Consider the following 24,481-nt stretch of genomic DNA (forward strand, 5'->3'; position numbering starts at 1 on the left):
CATACAATTGTGCTTTCTCTGGTTATAAACCAAACCCTTCTAAATCAGAAATTCTCTGGTTACATACAACGAGATATAGCGTGACAAATACAGAGAAGTAAATACAAAGTTTTAAATATCTAAAAATCCTTATGATTGGTATGACATGAACTATCCACAACTGTTCTCTAAAATATACAAGGATCTATTAAACTGGTCTAATTTCAACTGACCCTGTCTAGCAAGATACATTTAATAAATATGATGATTTTCCCAAAGCTTCTTTACATGATGCAAAACCTGCCTTTGTTTATTAAAAATAGGGACCTTGTAAAAACACTGCTAAAAATTTATATGGGGACTGAAGAGGAAAGCAATTGCATATAAAAAAAACCTCTCTCTTTTAAGAATTGATGGAGGTTTATCTCTACCCAACACTGGACTTTATAATACAGTATGCCTAGGGAAAATAGCTCTGGATTGGTTAAATGATTAGTATTATACCTCCCCTAGACTAGAGAATCAGATTGTAGCTCTTTACTCGTTGAAAGCTCTACTTCATTGCCCTAGGGATAAATTGCCTACAATGGTTAAGTACTTGCCTGTTTTAAGTAACGTAATAAACACTTGGCAAAAAATAATAACAAATTTTAAAACTAAATTTATCCTATTCCAAATATTTACCGATTACTGGGAATCCCAATTTTAAACCAGCCCTTAATTCTAAAAATTTTACGAGATGGAATCAACAGAGCCTGATTTACATCCAACAATTAAAAGAGAAAGATGCTTACAGGTGTATAAATTCTTTGCTGATTTGAAAAGGGATTTTAATTTGTTGGACAAAATCTTTTTTGCATATTTGCAGATACGTCATCTCTTTGATGCACTTGTTAAAGAATGCCCACGTGATACGGGCTGGTCAGCGATTGAACCTGTGGTCAATATATATAAAAACAGGTACATTTTCTCTTTCCTGTATAAAACTTTGAAGGCATATCAGGGTCAAGATAATATTATTAAAATAGCAGCCACTTGGAAAAACTCTATAAACACGATTCATAAAAGTTTCAAGCTGGCAGACAAAGCCACGATATCATCTCTGTCAAGAGAGTCACATTTTAAGATAATAAATAAAGCATACATTACACCATATTTGAAATCAAAGTGGGATAGTAATGACAGTTCATGTTATAAATGTAACTATCCGGCAGCTGACCTTTATCATTGTTTATGGAACTGCCCCAAAATTAAGAAATTTTGGGACAAAATTTAATTCTGGATCAATAAAATATTGCAATGTTCCTTAAAAATCCATGATATTCATGTTATTTTCTTGACAGAGGAGACAAAAAAAATAATTCTATAAATAGAAGGTTCGTGAATTTTGTCATTCTTAAAAAGGGACACTGTACCCAAAAATTTTCTTTCGTGATTCAGATTGAGCATTACATTTTAAGCAACTTTCTAATTTACTCCTATTACCAAATTTTCTTCTTTCGCTTGGTATCTTTATTTGAAATGCAAGTTTAGATGCCGGCCCATTTTTGGTGAACAACCTGGGTTGTCCTTGCTGATTGGTGGATAAATTCATCCACCAATAAAAAAGTTCTGTCCAGAGTACTGAAACCAAAAAAAAGCTTAGATGCCTTCTTTTTCAAATAATGATAGCAAGAGAACGAAGAAAAATTGATAATAGGAGTAAATTAGAAAGTTGCTTAAAATTGCATGCTCTTTCTGAATTACAAAAGAACATTTTTGGGTATAGTGTCCCTTTAATGGACGGTCTTTAAAGGAATAGCCTAGTCAAAATTAAATTTTCATGATTCAGACAGAGCATGCAATTTTAAACAACTTTTTAATTTACTCCTATTATCAATTTTTCTTCGTTCTGTTGCTACCTTTTTTTAAAGTAATTATAGGAGCTGGCCCATTTTTGGTTCAGCACCTGGGTAATGCTTGCTGATTGGTCGCTACATTTAGACACCAATCAGAAAGTGCTACCCAGGTTCTTAACCAAAAATGGGCTGGTTCCTTTGCTTACATTCTTGTTATTTCAAATAAAGATAAAAAGAGAACGAAGAAAAATTGATAATAGGAGTATATTAGAAAGTTGTTTAAAATTGCATGCTCTGAATCATAAAAGTTTAATTTTGACTAGACTATTCCTTTAATACTAAAATACTGGAAATCCAAAAAGATCCCTAGCTGAGCTTGTGCAAAAAACTAATAACCAGTTGATTTTAGAACAATATTGATATAGCCATAGATAATGAAACCAAAATTAAACGTTTTTTTAAAAAGTGGAAAAATTTGATTCTCTCTTACCCAAGAGAAATGCAAATACAGGTAATTTCCTCTTTTAAGGGCTCAGTATTTCTGAAAACAGCAAAAGATCGGAATGAATTCCCTGAAGTTTAGTTTTTTTTTCACTCTCTGCTTTGTTTTATTTAATTTAAAAAACACCAAAAGTGTTTGATTTATATTGTGTCTTGAATGATGGTCAAAGAAGGTTGAAATGTATTTCTTCCTATGTCTTGCCATGAATGTCTTCTTTCGCTTGTTTTGAATTACTAAGACACCCTGCGAGGTGCAACGAAAATGTAAATAAGACTTTGTGTACCTACACTATTGGATCATAAAGAAATATTTAAAAAAAAAAAAAAAAAAAAAAAAAGGGGATTATACTGGTCACTTTAGATGTGTGCAGTTTATACACTATCATTCCCCATAAATTAGGCTTGGATCAAAATTACATTGCCCCCCCCGACTGAATTTATCATTGAGTTACTTGATATTTGTTTAAGACACAATTATTTTAGGTTTGAGAACTCATATTATTTGCAACTGGTTGGCAACTGGTTGGCACGGCCATGGGGTCTCCAATGGCCCCAGCGTATGCCAACCTCTTTATATCATGGTACGAAGATAGGTTTCTTTTTCAAGAAAATAACCCGAATATTTTACTAGATCATCACTATATAGACGATTTTCTAATAGTGTGGGGTGGCAGTGAATCCGAACTTGTGGAATGGCATGAAAGATTTAATAAGAATTTGTCCAATGTACAATTTAAAATGGAATATGACTACAGGGAAATACAAAGATCAAGAAATTGTATCTATAAGAAACAAGATGACGTAGGATGCAAATAGTATACTAGATTATATTCAAAACCCACGGATAGTAATACTCTACTTAAATTTCAGAGCTTTCATCCTTTGTAGTTAAAATTTGGCATCTTTGCAACTGTTGAGGGTTATACGAAACACAGATGAGAAAGACAAACAGTGCCAATTAAATCTCATGAGAGACAAATTTCTAGCCAGAGGATACAAATGTAATGATATTATGAAGGTGTGGGTAGAGATTTAACATTTAGATCAAGGACAACTTCTCTTCGACAGTAGATAGAAGAAGCAGGAAGGTCAGGTTCTCAATTACATCACTATGTTTAAACCAGCTAATACAGTGGTCAAAAGGGCACTGACAAAGAATTGGTTTATAGCGTCTGAGGACCTCACTTAACTTTTTGGAGGAACCAAACCCCCTTGCATGCTGTATAAAAAAAAAAAAAGAGAACCATGTTGGTTAGGAATGATATTCAATGCGAATCCAAAACTTGGTTACCTAAAGGTAAAATTTGTCTGTTTTAACTTCAATTGTGTCACTTGTAACACGATGTTGTCTGGCAACACTTTCAGCCACCCTTATAGGTCAAAAAGTATACTATCAGACACAGACTCATGTGCACCTCTGATTACGTTGTTTATATTATTTGCCCGTGTGGGAAATTTTATGTAGGGAAAACCTGCACATTGTTCAGAGAACGTCTTGCGAATAATAAAAGTGCCATCAGGGCAGCCTATAAAGACGGAGGTAAAGACCAAACTGTGGCTCGTCACTTTTTGGACAATTGGCATAATGTGGCCATGCTTAAGACAAGAGTTTACAGAGACTTGGGCATACAGTGGATATAAAAAGTCTACACACCCCTGTTAAAATGTCAGGTTTCTGTGATGTAAAAAAATGAGACAAAGATTAATAATTTCAGAACTTTTTCCACCTTTAATGTGACCTATAAACTGTACAACTCAATTGAAAAACAAACTGAAATCTTTTAGGTAAAGGGAAATAAAAATAAAAAACTAAAATAATATGGTTGCATAAGTGTGAACACCCTTTTATAACTGGAGATGTACCTGTGTTCAGAATTAAGCAATCACATTCAAAATCATGTTAAATAGGAGTCAGTACACACCTGTCATAATTTAAAGTGCCTCTGATTAACCCCAAATAAAGTTCAGCTGTTCTAGTAGGTCTTTTCTGACATTTTGTTAGTCGCATCCTACAGCAAAAGTCATGGTCCGCAGAGAGCTTCTAAAGCATCAGAGTGATCTCATTGTTAAAAGGTATCAGTCAGGAGAAGGGTACAAAAGAATTTCCAAGGCATTATATATACCATGGAACACAGTGAAGACAGTCATCATCAAGTGAAGATAATATGGTGCAACAGTGACATTACCAAGAACTGGATGTCCCTCCAAAATTGATGAAAAGACGAGAAGAAAACTGGTCTGGGAGGCTGCCAAGAGGTCTACAGCAACATTAAAGGAGCTGCAGGAATATCTGGCAAGTACTGGCTGTGTGGTACATGTGACAACAATTGCCCGTATTCTTCATATGTCTGGGCTATGGGGTAGAGTGGCAAGACGGAAGCCTTTTCTTACAAAAAAAAAAAAATCCAAGCCCGGCTAAATTTTGCAAAAACACATCTGAAGTTTCCCAAAAGCATGTGGCAAAAGGTGTTATGGTCTGATGAAACCAAAGTTGAACTTTTTGGCCATAATTCCAAAAGATATGTTTAGCGCAAAAACAACACTACATATCACCAAAAAGAACACCATACCCACAGTGAAGCATGGTGGTGTCAGCATCATGCTTTGGGGGCGTTTTTCTTCAGCTGGAACTGGGGCCTTAGTCAAGGTAGAGGGAATAGTGAACAGTTCCAAATACCAGACAATATTGGCACAAAACCTTCAGGCTTCTGCTAGAAAGCTGAACATGAAGAGGAACTTCATCTTTCAGCATGACAACGACCCAAAGCATACATCCAAATCAACAAAGGAATGGCTTCACCAGAAGGAGATTAAAGTTTTGGGATGTCCCAGCCAGAGCCCAGACCTGAATCCATTCAAAATCTGTGGGGTGATCTGAAGAGGGCTGTGCACAGCAGATGCCCTCGCATTCTGACAGATTTTGATTGTTTTGCAAAGAAGAGTGGGCAAATCTTGCCAAGTCAAGATGTGCCATGCTGAAAAACTCATACCCAAAAAGACTGAGTGCTGTAATAAAATCAAAAGGTGCTTCAATAAAGTATTAGTTTAAGGGTGTTCACACTTATGCAACCATATTATATTAGTTATTTAGTTTTATTTTCCTTTACCTAAAAGATTTTAGTTTGTTTTTCAATTGAGTTGTACAGTTTATAGGTCACATTAAAGGTGGAAAAAGTTCTGAAATGATTTATCTTTGTCTCATTTTTTTACATCACAGAAACCTGACATTTTAACAGGGGTGTGTAGACTTTTTATATCCACTGTACATCAATAGCATGGAAAACATTTGCTGATGGGGGTACCATCTTCATATATCAGAAACAATGCAGTTACCTACAGTAAATTATCTCAGTGAGGTGTGGAAGCCTCATGCATCCACTTGTTTAATGAAGGGTTTGTACCATAATACTGTATTACACACTTGGGACCTCAAATATTTTTGGATTTCATGAACGTCACCATCCTAATCATATTAATTCTTTTTATCTTCTGTTTAGGGGGTTAAAAAACATAGGTGTGAATACTGCCGTGCAGAGTAGACAAGAGTTCTAGACTTATCCTTTTCTGATGTTGTTATAACAAGCCAGATGATTGGGTATGGGGGTCACATGTATCACATTTTGTCTTTATTATCTGAATGGGGCAAAAAACATTAAAACCACTCTTAACATGGGCATGGCAGTGAACATAGAATTGTGCCAAATGTTCACATATAAATTGACAAGATAATTTAGTGTATATACTTTCAAATTCTCCAGAGAAGTTAAAAACTAACAGCAATTTCAAATACTGTATATTACTGCTGTAGATAAACACTCTTAAAAGCACATTGACACCTCTTGGTTTTGTGTAAAACAACTGTTTGGCCCATGCTCCCAGATACCAAAACGAACATTCTGTAACCTAGGTTTTCAAATTGCGTCAAATCGCCTAAACCAGCTTTTAGATTTGCAGCATTTAAAACACAGAATTTACTGTTGGGTATCTTTAGGCAGTGTGGGATAAGCACTGTATTTCACATAAAAGCAAGATGTCCCCTTAAAGAGATAGTGTACTGTAATTTCTTTCCTCCCCTTTAATATGTTCCACATGATCTATTTTACCTGCTGGAGTATATTAAATTGTTTAAAAACAGATCATTTAAATTTATTTTGTCATTTGAAATAACCAATTGTGTCTTTTGAATCCCCACCTATACTGAACATTTCAATACTTAAAGTGAATGTAAATTTTGATGATAAAGTGCCCGGCTTTTCAAAATTTGATTACAAACAGGGGCACTTTAATTTATCAAAATTTATATTTCACTTGTGTCGTGAAAATACTTACCTTTTAATCTTGACAGCCGCTGTATTGCTTCCTCCGCAAAGTTTCTTCCTGGGTTAAAAATGAAGAATCCGGCTTCCTCCAATCATGGTGTTGAATCAGACGCTGATTTCCCCGGGGGAAGCCGTGATTGGAGGATGACAAATCCATAATTTCTGACATAGGAAGAAACTTGCGATGACCGGGGGAAGCTGGAGCGGCTGTCAAGTTTAAAAGGTATTTTCACAACACGAGTGAAATGTAAATTTTGATGAATTAAAGTACCCCTGTTTTTAATTAAATTTTTAATTTTAATTATCAGAAACAGCTATTTCATATACAAAATATATACAACTAAAGAAACAATGTCCATACATTTTATACTCTGCAGTTGGTATAACAAATCATTGGAAACACATTAATGGGAAACCAATTTTAAAGTACACTGTCTCTTTAAAGGGATAGGAAAGTCAAAATTAAACTTGCATGATTCAGATAGAGCATGTCATTTTAAGACACTTTTAAATTCACTTCTATTTTCAAATGTGCTTTGTTCTCTTAGTATCTCTTGCTAAAAAATGAATATGCACATATCATACACTAGTGGGAGCTGCTGCTAATTGGTGCCTGCACACATTTGTCTCTTGTCATTGGCTAAATAGATATTTTCAGCTCCCTGTCAGTAGTGCAATGCTATCCCTTTAGCAATGGATAACAAGAGAATGAAGAAAATTTGATAATAGAATTAAATTGGAAAGTTGTTTAAAATTGTATGTTCTATCTGAATCATAAAAGAAAATGTTGGGGTTTACTATCCCTTTAAGTAACTTCAGTTTAGTTCTAAATGCACCATCCTATCCATTGATTCTTGCTCTTCAGATGCTCTGTAGGAATTCATTTCAAATTTCTAATGTTTATCTTTTGGTAGGAAACTTTTTTTTTTCTTCATCCCTATGTGATCCCCATTATAAAAAACTAACTTGTATTTTAGGAGGAGATCTGTTGGACCCCTACATCCATGGTAGAACCAATTTTATATTAGTATGACATGACGACTGCAAGTTATAAAATGTCAAAATAAAAGTTAAGTAAAAACACTACACAACAATACATGCAATATTTGAACATACCTAAATGAGTAAAATATTATTCTGATTTTTCCAAACTACATACCTGGCAGAGTAACCATTCCTTTAGGCTTTGGGGTGAATCTTAAGTATTTGTTACAGAAGTCTGCTGATTCCAGAGCTAAAAAAAGCACATTTCCCATGAAGTATCCAGCTGTCTGCCCTACAGAGTTGCAAGTTGAAGCATAACCTACATTTTCTTTAGCCAGCATTGTCAAAGCCCAGCCGTCAACAGCAACATCCTGAGTGGCCGCCAAGAACTCAAACAAAAAAAAGGTAGCAGTTAAGGCAAACATATCAGGTTTGTGATCTCCCCCTAAGAGATCATCTATCTTATATGACAAACCAATCATAAACAAGCCCAAAATATACTGTGTAGGAACCAGCCAGGATTTCCTCCGTCCAAACTTTTTTATGTATAGAGAGTCCACTAGTGGTGCCCAAACCAGCTTCAAGCTGAATGGCCAAAAGACAAAACTGAAAATTGCTTGATCTGTATAACTAACATTTTTGCTCTGGAGGATAAGGGGAATGCTCCCTGCAAGTCCCAAAGGAATTCCCTGCAAAATATATAGGAAAAGCAACAAAAGAATATTTCCCAGTTCTCCTTTGTTTCCAGTAAGTCCTCTGTGAACAGGCATTTCAGAGTCCTGCAGCAAAGCTTCTCTATCTCCGTCCTCCAGTCCATCGTGAAAATTGTGGCTGTTACTGTTCATGCCAGCATACTGGTAGTTTTGGCGGCGTTGTCTGCTATCGTTAGTAATGGGGGATGGTGACATTTCATCTGCTTTCTTTGGCTTCTTTAGTAATGACATACTTAACCTGAGAACAAAAAAAGGGTTATATAATGTATAAGTATTTGCATTGAAGTAAGTGCCAAGTAGCTTCAAGATAAACCAGTTTTAAAAGAAATATGATACCTGCTGTTCAGTTATTTACCTAATGCTTTTAATATGTACATGCTGTACTTGACAATTACGTGCATTCAGATTTGTGACAAAAGTAAGAAAGTATGCAAGTCAGTAAAAGAACCTTGGAGAAAACAATTACACTAATATAGGAATACTAATATAACACCATCAAGACTGTCAATCTATTAAAAGGTAAAATGTAACATCAATAGCCTTTCAAAATCCGTTTAGTAAACACTGCTTTTTCATATTGTGATATGATTTCCCTTTCAACTGCTCATGTACAAATATAGAGAGCATTCAATGCATAAAAGATTTGAGAAATCTTAAAGAAGTAATGTTTAAAACGCTTTTTGAATAAAGAATACATGATGAGTAATCACCTTTCTGTAAAGTACAGCAAAAAAAAAGTTGCCCAAATATGAATGATTAACCTATTAAACATTTCATAATAATCTATGCATTTTTAATGACATCTAAACAAATCAGCAATTTTCTGACATAACTGTAAAACTAATTTAAAAAAGTAATTCTAAAAAGGAAACCTTCATTTGGTTGTAAATATTAGGATTATAATGAACAAAAGAATGAGTCTTCATGTAGACAACCATGATATAAAGGGATATTGTACACTAGATTTTTCTTTGCATACATGTTTTGTAATTAATCCATTCATATAGCCTATCTGGGAGCATTTTTGTAACAATGTATAGTTTTGGTTATTTTTTAATAACGTGCTGATTTTCAGACTCCTAACCAAGCCCCAAAGTATCAGATGAAGACTGAAGTCTACAGATTCCTTCTTTCTCCTGTTTGTGTAAATGGTCTTTTCATATACAGGAGAGGGGGGGGGGGGGTGTCTGCTCTTCCTGCTTTCTCAGATCCCTTTCAATGGGTGTCCCAGCCTAACCTCATCAACAGTGCTATACTGGGAGCTTCTAAGTAAGTTTTTAAAAGGTTTTATACTGGATTTTTAGATCAGTATCTGTGCATATTCTTCTTTATACTAGTGTCTATTATATGCAGTTACATGAAAATTGGTGTATACTGTTCCTTTAAACAAAGTCTTAATGACTAATTATTTAAGCTACATAGAGCAGGTATTTTTTTAGTTGGAATTGGAGTGGCCCTTTAAAGTTTTAAATGTAATAATAACATTTTTATGGATAAAAATTATCCAAATATATAACCTAACACACACATGCCCACTATACCCATAACTGCTCATTTTCAAAACCCTAAAAAAAAAAAAAAAGACAAAAAAATATGTATTTCTAAAGTTTTGGAACACAACTTGTTAACTACACATCATCTATTAGCATCAATACAAATTATTAAATGGGATCAATCAACATACAAACCCTTCAACCTGTGATGTAATCGCTAACTCTCCTAAATCATAATTTTGTTTGTGGTATCATTAATTGTGTACAATTCATTTTTGGATTACAAAATTGAGAGATTAAAGGGATAGAAAGGTCATATTGACATGTGTATGGGTGCATTTCAGGTTTAAATAAAAGTATTTTTGCAATATATTTCCCTTAGAAAAATACTTCTAGTATATACTGTGAGTGCCCGAGCACAATCATAGAAAAACTACACCTTTTTGGAGAGTCAACAGTGGGTTGTATGACACACATCAAGTCTTCACAGACACAATACACACTACCACAATCTCTCTGAGCTTGAATACTGGTGCACTGGCCCACAAAGCACATGTGCTTATGCTGATGAAAATCAGTAATAACTTTTTATTAGAAGCATTTTTGCTAATGGAAGTATATTGCAAAAATGTTTATATGCACATTTCACTGGACCTTTCTATGCCTTTATTCATTATGCAAATAGCGATATTGTGTTGTTTTCTGGAGGTAATAATTTCGACATTCATGGGTATTAAAGGCAGAAGTACTTGAGGATTGTGATCACTGATAAAAGCACACTGAAAATACCCGCTGGCATTCAGAAATTCTTTTGTGTGACAAAAACCAAGCACTACATTGTGATCAATGGGTTTAGTTGATTATTATTAGGAGTTTATAATATACCTCTACACTGCAAGTTATATTAAAGACGATTCCTGTAAATGAAGAAACTTAACATGAGACGATTTTAAAATGAAGTAACTATCTTAGTCAGTAGCTGAAATGTAGAATGGAATAATTTCTGGAGGGAGCAAAATAATGATAAAACACACTGCATTGTCTGAGAATAAATGTTCCTAATCTTGAAAACGATATTCCCACAGTTGTCAAGACATCTATTTTTACGTGCACTTCCCCTATTAGTTACAAAGCACATTATCGAAGTCAACAGCTGTTCCTTTTTTACCACAAGAAAGTTAGTAAGTAGTTGACTTTTGATAACTCTGTGTGATACTAATTTCACCATTTTGTTTTGACCCTGATTAACCCCTTCGCCCCGGACATACACTCTGTATACCGCCACATGTATCGCTGGTACTAATCATAAAAACAAACATGAGCACCAGCTAAGTTACATTGCAAACTGGAGAATCGACAAAGCTACCATGTCACCATGTACAACAACACAACCAGACACTTATTCATACCTCTCTCACTGACAGCTCAGCATACCCATCTTTACCGGTCAGTGTGGCAATACTGTCCGTCTTGATAGTGTTCCGTGCGCAAACAATTCATTTACTGACCTTCAGAAGATGATTGCAAAAGCGGAACTAGTACTCTGTATTTTAGTTTCCGGCGGAGGGCTCTGACTGCTGTACAGAATAATGGCATTTTAAGTTTGACGAGTGATATACGGTCGCTTTGCATCGGAAACCATTTTGGTTAAGGGCAACTTCCCAAATTTAGTTAACGTTTATTTTATAACGTAAGCCAACATTTTCTAAAAACCACCACTTGCCGATTTCGCCAAGTTACGATTCGTCGTTATAAAGACAATTGTGTTATAAGAAGAATCTCTAACCATATAGCTACTATAAAGGGCTGCAAAATGCATAACTCATTCGGTTAAACACAACGTTCGTCATTATATTGTCAATAATACCATGTCATTTATGTTACTGTTTAATTTATCAAGCCGTTAATGCCCAAATCTGACATGAAGGTAAGTGTGTCACAGCTCTGTTCCATGGATATTGCTCTAGAGCGCTCTCTATCGGCTGAAGGGTAGGGGCGGAGAGACTGCGGATCACACGCTTGCCACCACCAACCTCCCCGGCGCCAAAGCTGAGTTCTCTCACACACACACACACATAGACATCCACCACCACTACCACCTCCTCCTGCGACCTGCTGCCCATACCGCGGGCATTCATGGCTCTCTGTAACGGAGATTCCAAGGTCAGTGCTGAACCGGGGACGGAGCCTGGGTATTCAGATAAAGCTTTTAGTGAAGGGGATCCCAGGATGAGGCCTGTAGATAATGTAATTTTAGTGTTCATTGAGGACCTAGAAATAATAGAGAAACTGACATCTAACTGTACTGGAAGCCTGTGCACAGCATACACTGCGTTATAAAATAACCAGAAACAGCTTTACACCAGGTATCACACGATGTCATGCAGCAGGCTTGTAGCTTTACTTGTATTACAGCAATAAATGCTGTGTATCACTTACATTTGATTTATACGATGCTTCTGGTGGAGACTGACAGTTCCACAGTTCTAGTATATCTCAGATAAACACTTTTTTTCATACACGGTTTTAGCTTTCTTTTTCTGTTTTCTTTAAGTGCTTCACTTGATGACCTGCACTGCAAACCAGCTTGTTGTAGTCACTTATAAGGGGTAACCTAACACGTGGGTGGCACATTGAAAAAGTGATACCCACAGTTATTGTAGTTGTGTCTCTCACTCTCTCTGTCCACCTCCACACAAGAAGAGATTAGTTAAAGGGACACTGAACCCAATTTTTTTCTTTCGTGATTCAGATAGAGCATGCAATTTTAAGCAAGTTTCTAATGTACTCCTATTATCAATTTGTATTAGTTCTCTTGCTATCTTTATTTGAAAAAGAAGGCATCTAAGCTTTTTTTTGGTTCAGATATATAGACACAACTTTTTTGTTGATGGATGCATTTATCCACCAATCAGCAAGAACAACCCAGGTTGTTCACCAAAAATGGGCTGGCATCTAAACTTACATTCTTGCATTTCATATAAAGATACCAAGATAATGAAGAAAATTTGATAATAGGAGTAAATTAGAAAGTTGCTTAAAATGTCATGCTATATCTGAATCGCAAAAGAAAAAAATGTGGTTCAGTGCCCCTTTAAATAAACATAATGTATTCTCCAAACGAATTCTTGAATTGAAGAACAGTCAGGAACACAAGTGATTTTTTCACTGTCCATTACTCAACCATCACAAACATTACAATAATAGGGACAAGCAGCCCATGTGTACATTAAATAACCTGTTATTACTTTAACATTTTACTTAAATCCATACACTTAAGTTATTTTAAATTCTGTTATATTAGTTGTATACTATTTAAATAAATGTTTTGTTTGATTTGTTATATGGTATTTCCCAGACTTTCTATGTTTTATTTAAAGTAAAACAACCATATAGCATAGTACATACCCAGAGACAGAACTTTTTTTCACTTTCTGCAATGAGATTTTTTTAGTGTAAATTTTTCTGCAGGTCATTTTTAAATAAAATAAAATTGTAAATTTGTCAGTTACACTAAAGCACCAGATCAACTGCAATGTGTTGGTTAACTGGAGAATAAAGCAATATTTAAAGTTGTATAATCTAGTGCAGTAGTTGAAAATTGCATTGCAAATTAGCTGCAGACAAAAAAAGTAATTGTAAAATGTCTCTTGAATTAATTTGTTTCCTTTTCTTTTATTCTAACATAAAAATGTAATAATAAAAAAGTTGCATCGCTCATACGAACATCTTACATTCAGAGAAAAACAGCTTTGCAGACTGTGAAAAGCTAGGGAACGAGATTGCAAAAATCTCAGAGCCAGACAACAATCAATGAACTGCTGCTTTGCAGCACTACTGCATATTTGAATGTTGACTTCAAACAGCACTTTGCTCTGGATGCACTGTGTTAAGGAAAACTTATACAATGCAGCCAGAAAATAGCTCTGTATAAAAAGAATAGCCTAATGTGGAGCAACACTGAAAATTTAAAGTGCTAACAGTTCCTGTTCTTTCTGCAGACATGCTTCATTTTCTGCGATGACATCTCAGATCACTCTATGTTCTGCCTTGGGGAACATACATGCAAGCATAGTGCATATAGTTTTATGCTATATTACAATATTTATTTTGTTACCATTAAATACAGCGATAATGTAAACAGAAGTAGTTTATTGCAATGAAAACAACTTTAAATAACAAGTTACTGCTGTGCAGACAAGTGTTAAACCGGTATCCTCTGATATTTGACAGTTTTTTGGTTGTAAATTATTGCAGCTTAAAAAAAATATACATTAACAGCTAATTTGTAGCATTTTTAAAGTGAATGTCAATTTTTCCGGTATGGATGATATATTTATGTAGACAATCATCCTATTAAGCATACCGCCAATATAATTTTTTAATAAAACTATTAATTTGTTTTTAATTTTATATAGTAAATATCGTTCATTTACTTTACCCGCTCCTCCCACTCACTGTTTCCTTATTCTCCTCCATATTACGTATACAGCGGTCCCACCCGCTGTTTACGTATCGGCAATGCGCGCTCCCGTTTAAGTCTGCCATTGCGCATGCGTTACTCCTATTTCCGCTGTCAAACAACATAGTATTCATTGAATCAGTACATTCAATGAATACTATTGTTGCGAAGCGAAGGACAGGATCTCCTACCCGCAGCCTGTAATACCGCCAATTAGAAGTAAAATACTCTGTATACTAGTCTATACTACTATACTAAAAAAAACTCTGTATACTAGTCTATTGCGCATGCGCGAAATGTGCACTCGCTTACGCTAACGAGCTGAGAACCACAATAGAACGCAAGCGCAAGAAGGAATCATTACGTCATCCTAAGGGGTTGGGTCCCCCTGTGGTTAGAGCCGTTATTGGCTTGGAAGACGTCCATTATAATCAACACGGACGGAGCGCGAATGCCGGGTGGAGGATGAGAATAACGGGAAACAACATAAATTATTAAAAATAAAGGTATATATTTAAATATTTACAAATTGATGAATGAAACTCCAGTTTTTTATAAACAACTGTTACAGAGAACCTTAGTCATTAAGCTGACTTTACATTCACTTTAAGGTAGATACTTTTTAGATTTCTAGGCCCTACGTTAACTTGTTTTCTTGATGTGCAGGAAATACAGCAATAGCTTTGATTTAAATTGATTATTTTACTTACCACCAATCTATTGGATACATAAAGTGTCATTGAATCTAATCAAATATTGAAGTGTAATATTTGAATAATGATCACTATAGACTTACACTGAAATCTGTAAGAATCAACATTTAAAGGAACATTAAACACTAAATAATTGATAGATTTGTGCATTAAAAGAAAACTTTAGTCTGAAAATATCATGTAGATGTATTTTTTGATGTTTTATTAGTTGTTGAAATAGTGACAAAATAAGTGTAAAATTTTAGGGTCCATAAATCAATGAGATGTTGTAACTTAGGTTACCTTCTCTGATGTGGCCAATTAGGGAAAGTTATAAATAGGTCACTAGAGTGTGCAGCCAATGACTGTGTGGAATATAACAGTGTTCTGCACTTCCATTTCTAACATGAACTGAAAAGCTCACAAATTCAGAATGGAATTACAGGAAAAGGGGACAAAACAAATGAGTATATTGCATATATATATATATATATATATATATATATACTGTATATATGATTTATCATTTTATACTACCATCTCAGTGTTTGTCCCTTTAAGTAATATATATTTTTTTTATCTGGGAACATGATTTTTTTATTTCAAACCTCTATATCCATATCTGTCTATAATTATCACTGATGAAAATTTTTTAATTTGTTATATTATTCCTGGGTGAAATGTAATCTGTAGGTGGCTCTTTAACATACAACAATGCTATTGTGGTTCTTAAAAGGACATAAAGAAAGCAGAAAGATTGCACTGCCTGATCATAGATGACTTTTAAAGTAATTGGAAAGTCAAATGATTCAGATAGAGCATGTAATTTTAACTTTTAAATTCACTTCTATTTTAAAATTTACTTTGTTCTCTTAATATCTTTTGTTGAAAAGAATATGTGCATATCCTACACATTATGGTTGGTGACTGGTCATTGGCTTGCCAGATGTGGTCATCTAGCTCCCAGTAGTGCATTGCTGCTCTGGGATTTACTTTATCTAGGTATTTAATAATTTTGCAGGGTTAAACATATTATATACAAGCAATAGTGTAATACTAAATGTTCTAAAATATTAGAACATTTTATTTTTTGCACTTTTATATTCCTTTAACTATGTATTTAACAACTTAAAGGGACACTGAACCCAAAAAAAATTCTTTCGTGATTTAGATAGACCATGACATTTTAAGCAACTTTCTAATTTACTCCTATTATCAAATGTTCTTTATTCTCTTGGTATCTTTATTTGAAATGCAAGAATGTAAGTTTAGATGCCAGCCCATCTTGCTGATTGGTGGATAAATTAATCAACCAATAAAAAACGGCTGTCCAGAGTACTAAACCAAAAAAAAGCTTAGATGCCTTCTTTTTCAAATAAATATAGCAAGAGAACGAAGAAAAATTGATAATAGGAGTAAATTAGAAAGTTGCTTAAAATTGCATGCTCTATCTGAATCCAGAAAGGGAAAAAAAATGGGTTCAGTGTCCCTTTAAGACTTTAACACTTAGTTCTTTCTATTCAAACTGAAGTGCAATAATAAAATGTTCAGTACTTTTGAGGATGTTACTGCTCTTTTTTATGTATATTTGTATGTAATGTTTAGGATCTGTAAGTATACATATATGTGGATCTTCTTGGTTTGTCTTTCATTAAGGATGTTTAGGTAAAACATTTATCACTTCCACCAGCAAACCAATAGGTTTCATGTTTAGTTATCTATTCTGCAGTGCTGGTGCAAGTCAACTGTCATGGAATATGCACATTAAAATGCTAAAGCCTCTTTTTATGGTACATTGGATCCTGGTGCACCAATATGCTGATTTATAGTTTTTCTGTTCACACAGAGCATACTTATCACATCTGTGTTGTACTGGGAACGGCCTTGCAAGAGGGCATGTGGTGCCAATATCAGTGTGATTAAACAAACAAACATTGCTGCATTTAGACATAACAACTCTTTATGTCCCAGCACACTACATATGTGTGCACACAGATGAAATAAATTAGAGCATTTATTAATAAAATAATCCTAATTTCTAAGGAATCACAACAATTGCTACACTAAGAATGTTCATTTTAAATAAAATAGCTTGAATTTGCTTCAGCATACTTGAAATTGTCAGCCTGGTAGATTCCTGGCTATAGGATCAATACCTTCCCTTTTATTATTAATGCAAATACTTCAACTTTTAATGTATTCTGAGTATATTGAAAGAAACCTTAATTTGTATGGCAGTCATTTGACTTCTAAATATTGACCATGAATGGTACATGGTATAGTCAGTTAATAGCATTTTCAGATCTATAATGAGCATGGTCTTTTAATGTCTCCATTTGTCACATGACAACAGGAAATAGTGCCCCCCCCCAACCGCTTCGCTCTTTAGTCCCAGGACTACCGTTGCTACTTGCAAGCTGCATCAAATTAAATTAACATATTTCATTTGCGTCTTATATGTAAAACAATCAAATTCATTTTTCCTGCATGTAATTGCTTGTATCATGTACAGCAGTCACATGCTTCTTTAAGTATGTTTTTTTATTCTAGATAAGATCTCCTCTGTCCTACAGACTAATTTAATTTTACAGTTTATAAGTAGCAGTTATTCCTGCTTGCTACTGCAATAAGTGATTCTAACTGAACATTTCACCTAACTACTACTATTTACTTGCTGACCTTTATTTCTTTGTGTAGCTGGACTTCATTGTCATTTTTATTTGTTTCCTATGACGTGATACATTTTGTCTTTAAATATTTTTTATAAGCACATCATAAAGTTATGGAAACTTGAAGGGGCTTTAAAGGGATATTAAAGTTAAGGTAAACTTTCGTGTTTTAAATAAAGTAATACATTTTTTTCCCAGTCTACTTCTTTTATTAAAGTGATTGTAAAGTTTAACGAATTACTGCCCAGTATATAAAAAATAATCTTAAAAACAGGGGCACTTTAATTAAACTTAACAATGAAGCTTCATTTTTAAAATATTTACCATTGCGTTATGGTAAACATACTGCCAATCCTTTGCCCGTATCTCCTACTGTAGTTAGCATATCGATGATGAATCTAACTTCCTCCAATCGTTGCATGCCCCCTTTGGCATCCAGCTTGTGTGGCATGCAATGATTGGAGGAAGCCGGATCAATACAGGACCTCATATTTGGCCATTAACTGAATTAACCATGGAGGAGCCATAGATATAGACTATGTAAACTTTAGCAAAGCATTTGACACTGTTCCACACAACAAACTTATTCACAAAATGTATTGCCTTGGAGCTAATATTGTTTTATACTGGATTTATATATATCGGTATCTGTGCATATTCTACTTAATAGTAGTGTCTATTACAGGCAGTTATATGAAATTTGGTGTATACTGTCGCTTTAAGCAAAATTCTAAATTTTTAGAAAAACACTCCCAGATGGGCTATATTAAAGGGACAGTATACACTCATTTTCTTATTACTGCATGTAATAGACACCACTACAAAGAATAAGATGCACAGATACTGATATAAAAATCCAGTATAAAACTGTTTAAACACTTACTTAGAAGCTCTGTTTATCTCTGTTTAAAAGGTAGTTGGAAAGCCCACTGCAAGTGGCAAATAAGACACCCCCCCTCCCCCTTCTTTTGCATATGAAAATACCATTTACACAAACAGGAGCAAGCTGGAGAAGGTAGCTGACAGTATTCTCATAAAACTTTGAGGCTTGGTTAGGAGTCTGAAAATAAGAGCAATGTTATTTAAAAATTAGCAAAACTATACATTTAAAAAAAAATAGTCAAAATGAAACTTGTATGATTCAGATAGAGCATGTCATTTTAAGACACTTTTAAATTAACTTCTATTTTCAAATGTGCAGCAAGGGGTCACAATCTTAAGATAGAAGGAAGCAATTCAGGAGAGATGTGAGGGAGCAGTTTTTTTTTTTTTTTTTACAGAAAGGGTGGTTGATTCATAGAATAAACTTCCAATAGAAGTTGTAAACATAGGGACTGTAAAATAATAAGGCTAGCCTAAGAAAACCGTAATATGGGTAGCCTTGATGGGCCTTTTGATTTTTATCCACCGTCAAATTCTATGTCTCTAGGTCCCTAATTAGCTGCAGAAACAATTAGATATTCTGCCGTTCCTCTACCCTTAACGGATACTCCTTCCTTTTTTTTTTCCTTCTCTTCAGTGACAATTCAGGCTGTAGCCAATCATATCGCACCCCCTTTGGTGTCCAGAAATTAAATAATGCCCCTGGTTTTGTTTGCCAAATGAGGTGATATACGATTGGCTACAGCCTGAATTGTTCCTGAAGTTAGAGTATCCGATAAGGGTGGAGCAACAATGTTCCGATGTAAACAAATTGAAATCCTGCGATTGTGCACGCGATCACGAGATTTCAATGATTGGATCATGTCAGGGGGGCGTCTCTAACGCTAGGAACACCCTCCAGACCACAATCCTATCCTGGAAGCTGCATTGGTTTCTGGACAGTCAAACGGCTAGGACGTTCTACTCCGTCCTAACGGCGCTAAAGCCCGGCACGGTTAGGACGGAATAGAACGCCATAACGGCGGTAAAAGATTAAGGAAATGTTCAGTGTTTTTATATTGTGTAAAACCAATTCCTGCAGCAAATAGATATTGTCCTGTTTAGTAATGTTGCAAATTCTTTGGCTATGCAGTAACCTCTATAACGTTTGTGTTTTACTGTTCCCAGTTGGATAAATCTGGGACTGATGTGAAGGATGGCCAGCATCGCTACGAAGGAGCAGTAGTAATTTTGGATGCCGGTGCTCAGTACGGAAAAGTCATAGATCGTCGAGTGAGAGAATTCTTTGTGCAGTCGGAAATCTACCCATTAGAAACACCAGCCTTTGCGATCAGGGAGCAAGGATTCCGGTAAGGGTAGTTGATTACATCCAGAATATAAGGAGCACTTTTTCTGGTTTGCAAAGGTTTTGCAGGAAATATTTATCATTCTTCTTGCAGAGCTATCATCATATCTGGAGGACCAAATTCTGTGTATGCTGAAGATGCTCCATGGTTTGACTCAGCCATATTTGCTATTGGCAAGCCAGTCCTTGGTATCTGCTATGGCATGCAGGTATGGACAGATTGGGAATAAGTGGGCTGTCAGCAGAGGCTTAGATACAAGGTATTCACAGAGGTAAAAAGTATATTAAAATAACAGTGTTGGTTATGCAAAACTTGGGGAATGGGTAAAAAAAATAAGACTATCTTTCTTCTATAAGATACGACGAGTCCACGGATTCATCCTTTACTTGTGGGATATTATCCTCCTGCTAACACGAAGTGGCAAAGAGCACCACAGCAGAGCTGTCTATATAGCTCCTCCCTTGACTCCACCCCCCCCCCGTCATTCTCTTTGCCTACTCTAAGTAATAGGAAGGGTAAAGTGAAAGAGGTGATAAAAAGTAAGTTTTTATTTTCTTCAAGCAAGAGTTTTTTTATTTTAAATGGTGCCGGTGTGTACTATTTTCCCTCAGGCAGCAGATGGATGAAGACTTCTACCTGGAGGCTGATGATCTTAGCAGTTGTTACTAAGATCCAGAGCAGTTCCCACAGAATGGCTGAGGAGTACTTAAAGGGACATAATACTCATATGCTAAATCACTTGAAACTGATGCAGTATAACTGTAAAAACCTGACAGGAAAATATCACCTGAGCATCTCTATGTAAAAAAATAATAATTTATGCTTACCTGATAAATTTATTTCTCTTGTAGTGTATTCAGTCCACGGGTCATCCATTACTTATGGGATATATTCCCTTCCCAACAGGAAGTTGCAAGAGGATCACCCAAGCAGAGCTGCTATATAGCTCCTCCCCTCACATGTCATATCCAGTCATTCGACCGAAACAAGACAAGAAAGGAGAAACCATAGGGTGCAGTGGTGACTGGAGTTTTAATTAAAATTTAGATCTGCCTTAAAAGACAGGGCGGGCCGTGGACTGAATACACTACAAGAGAAATAAATTTATCAGGTAAGCATAAATTTTGTTTTCTCTTGTTAAGTGTATTCAGTCCACGGGTCATCCATTACTTATGGGATACCAATACCAAAGCCAAATTACACGGATGATGGGAGGGACAAGGCAGAAACTTAAACGGAAGGAACCACTGCCTGTAGAACCTTTCTCCCAAAAACAGCCTCCGAAGAAGCAAAAGTGTCAAATTTGTAAAATTTTGAAAAAGTGTGAAGCGAAGACCAAGTTGCAGCCTTGCAAATCTGTTCAACAGAGGCCTCATTCTTAAAGGCCCAGGTGGAAGCCACAGCTCTAGTGGAATGAGCTGTAATCCTTTCAGGGGGCTGCTGTCCAGCAGTCTCATAGGCTAAACGTATTATGCTACGAAGCCAAAAGGAGAGAGAGGTTGCCGAAGCTTTTTGACCTCTCCTCTGACCAGAGTACACGACAAACAGGGAAGAAGTTTGACGAAAATCTTTAGTTGCCTGTAAATAGAACTTCAGGGCACGGACTACGTCCAGATTATGCAAAAGTCGTTCCTTCTTTGAAGAAGGATTAGGACATAATGATGAAACGACAATCTCCTGATTGATATTCCTGTTAGAAACTACCTTAGGTAAAAACCCAGGTTTAGTACGCAGAATTACCTTGTCTGAATGGAAAATCAGATAAGGAGAATCACAATGTAAGGCAGATAACTCAGACTCTTCAAGCCGAGGAAATAGCCATCAAAAACAGAACTTTCCAAGATAAAAGCTTAATATCAATGGAATGAAGGGGTTCAAACGGAACCCCTTGAAGAACTTTAAGAACCAAGTTTAAGCTCCATGGAGGAGCAACAGTCTTAAACACAGGCTTAATCCTAGCCAAAGCCTGACAAAAAGCCTGGACGTCTGGAACTTCTGCCAGACGTTTGTGTAAGAGAATAGACAGAGCAGAAATCTGTTCCTTTAACGAACTAGCAGATAAGCCCTTTTCTAAACCCTCTTGTAGAAAGGACAATATCCATGGAATCCTAACCCTACTCCATGAGTAACCCTTGGATTCGCACCAATATAAATATTTACGCCATATCTTATGGTAAATTTTTCTGGTAACAGGCTTCCGTGCCTGTATTAAGGTATCAATAACTGACTCCGAGAAGCCACGCTTTGATAGAATCAAGCGTTCAATCTCCATGCAGTCAGCCTCAGAGAAATTAGATTTGGCGTTCTGGCGAGACGCCATGAGATCCAGATCTGGTTTGCCCCAACGATGAATCAGTTGAGCGAAGACCTCCGGATGAAGTTCCCATTCCCCCGGATGAAAAGTCTGGCGACTTAGAAAATCCGCCTCCCAGTTCTCCACGCCTGGGATGTAGATCGCTGACAGGTGGCAAGAGTGAGACTCTGCCCAGCGAATTATCTTTGAGACTTCCAACATCGCTAGGGAACTCCTGGTTCCCCCTTGATGGTTGATGTAAGCCACAGTCGTGATGTTGTCCGACTGAAATCTGATGAACCTCAGTGTTGCTAACTGAGGCCAAGCTAGAAGAGCATTGAATATTGCTCTCAACTCCAGAATATTTATTGGGAGGAGTTTCTCCTCCTGAGTCCATAATCCCTGAGCCTTCAGGGGGAGTTCTAGACTGCGCCCCAACCTAGAAGGCATCTGTTGTTACAATCGTCCAATCTGGCCTGCGAAAGGTCATACCTTTGGACAGATGGACCCGAGAAAGCCACCAGAGAAGAGCATCTCTGGTCTCTTGGTCCAGATTTAGTAGAGGGGACAAATCTGAGTAATCCCCATTCCACTGACTTAGCATGCATAATTGCAGCGGTCTGAGATGCAGGCGCGCAAATGGCACTATGTCCATTGCCGCTACCATTAAGCCGATTACTTCCATGCACTGAGCCACTGACGGGCGTGGAATGGAATGAAGAACACGACAAGCATTTAGAAGTTTTGATAACCTGGACTCCGTCAGGTAAATCTTCATCTCTACAGAATCTATAAGAGTCCCTAGAAAGGAGACTCTTGTGAGTGGTGATAGAGAACTCTTTTCCACGTTCACTTTCCACCCATGCGATCTCAGAAATGCCAGAACTATCTCTGTATGAGACTTGGCCATTTGAAAGCTTGACGCCTGTATCAGGATGTCGTCTAGATACGGAGCCACCGCTATGCCTTGCGGTCTTAGAACCGCCAGAAGAGAGCCCAGAACTTTTGTAAAGATTCTCGGGGCCGTAGCCAACCCGAAGGGAAGAGCTACAAACTGGTAATGCCTGTCTAGAAAGGCAAATCTTAGGTACCGATAATGATCTTTGTGAATCGGTATATGAAGGTAGGCATCCTTTAAGTCTACTGTGGTCATGTATTGACCCTCTTGGATCATGGGTAGGATGGTTCGAATAGTTTCCATTTTGAATGATGGAACTCTTAGGAATTTGTTTAAGATTTTTATGTCCAAGATTGGTCTGAAGGTTCCCTCTTTCTTGGGAACCACAAACAGATTTGAGTAAAACCCTTGCCCTTGTTCCGTCCGCGGAACTGGGTGGATCACCCCCATTACTAAGAGGTCTTGTACACAGCGTAGAAATGCCTCTTTCTTTATTTGGTTTGCTGATAACCTTGAAAGATGAAATCTCCCTTGTGGAGGAGAAGCTTTGAAGTCCAGAAGATATCCCTGAGATATGATCTCCAACGCCCAGGGATCCTGGACATCTCTTGCCCAAGCCTGGGCGAAGAGAAATAGTCTGCCCCCCACTAGATCCGTTTCCGGATAGGGGGCCCTCTCTTCATGCTGTCTTAGGGGCAGAAGTAGGCTTTCTGGCCTGCTTGCCCTTGTTCCAGGGCTGGTTAGCTTTCCAGCCCTGTCTGTAACGAGCAACAGGTCCTTCCTGTTTTGGAGCGGAGGAAGTTGATGCTGCTCCTGCCTTGAAGTTACGAAAGGCACGAAAATTAGACTGTTTGGCCTTTGATTTGGCCCTGTCCTGAGGAAGAGTATCACCATTACCTCCAGTAATGTCAGCAATAATTTCTTTCAAGCTGGGCCCCAATAAGGTCTGCCCCTTGAAAGGAATATTAAGCAATTTAGATTTAGAAGTCACGTCAGCTGACCAGGATTTAAGCCATAGCGCTCTGCGCGCCTGGATGGCGAATCCGGAGTTCTTAGCCGTTAGTTTGGTTAAATGTACAACGGCATCAGAAACAAATGCATTAGCTAGCTTAAGTGCTTTAAGCTTGGCCATAATCTCATCCAATGGAGCTGTGCGAATGGCCTCATCCAGAGACTCAAACCAGAATGCCGCAGCAGCAGTGACAGGTGCAATGCATGCAAGGGGCTGTAAGATAAAACCTTGTTGAACAAACATTTTCTTAAGGTAACCTTCTAATTTTTTATCCATTGGATCCGAAAAAGCACAACTATCCTCCACCGGGATAGTGGTACGTTTAGCTAAAGTAGAAACTGCTCCCTCCACCTTAGGGACCGTCTGCCATAAGTCTCGTGTGGTGGCGTCTATTGGAAAC

General features: G+C 36.7%; 2 protein-coding genes across 2 annotated transcripts in view; one reads left to right on the forward strand and one right to left on the reverse strand.

Moving 5' to 3' along the window:
- Positions 1–11,401, reverse strand: part of SLC33A1 (solute carrier family 33 member 1) — a 199,144-nt gene extending 187,743 nt beyond the window's left edge. Inside the window, exons 1-2 of the mRNA XM_053710075.1 lie at positions 11,237–11,401; positions 7,797–8,572 (exon numbers count right to left, since the gene is read on the reverse strand). Of these exons, the coding sequence (XP_053566050.1) occupies positions 7,797–8,565 (769 nt within the window). The 5' untranslated portion in view covers positions 8,566–8,572; positions 11,237–11,401. The remainder of the gene's footprint in view (positions 1–7,796; positions 8,573–11,236) is intronic.
- Positions 11,402–11,829: 428 nt separating this feature from the next.
- GMPS (guanine monophosphate synthase) overlaps positions 11,830–24,481 on the forward strand; it is a 175,838-nt gene continuing 163,186 nt past the window's right edge. The window contains exons 1-3 of the mRNA XM_053710074.1: positions 11,830–11,990; positions 19,700–19,881; positions 19,972–20,086. Of these exons, the coding sequence (XP_053566049.1) occupies positions 11,964–11,990; positions 19,700–19,881; positions 19,972–20,086 (324 nt within the window). The 5' untranslated portion in view covers positions 11,830–11,963. The remainder of the gene's footprint in view (positions 11,991–19,699; positions 19,882–19,971; positions 20,087–24,481) is intronic.

The sequence above is a fragment of the Bombina bombina genome, chromosome 4 (assembly GCF_027579735.1).
Source record: "Bombina bombina isolate aBomBom1 chromosome 4, aBomBom1.pri, whole genome shotgun sequence".
In the NCBI taxonomy this organism is placed as follows: domain Eukaryota; kingdom Metazoa; phylum Chordata; class Amphibia; order Anura; family Bombinatoridae; genus Bombina; species Bombina bombina.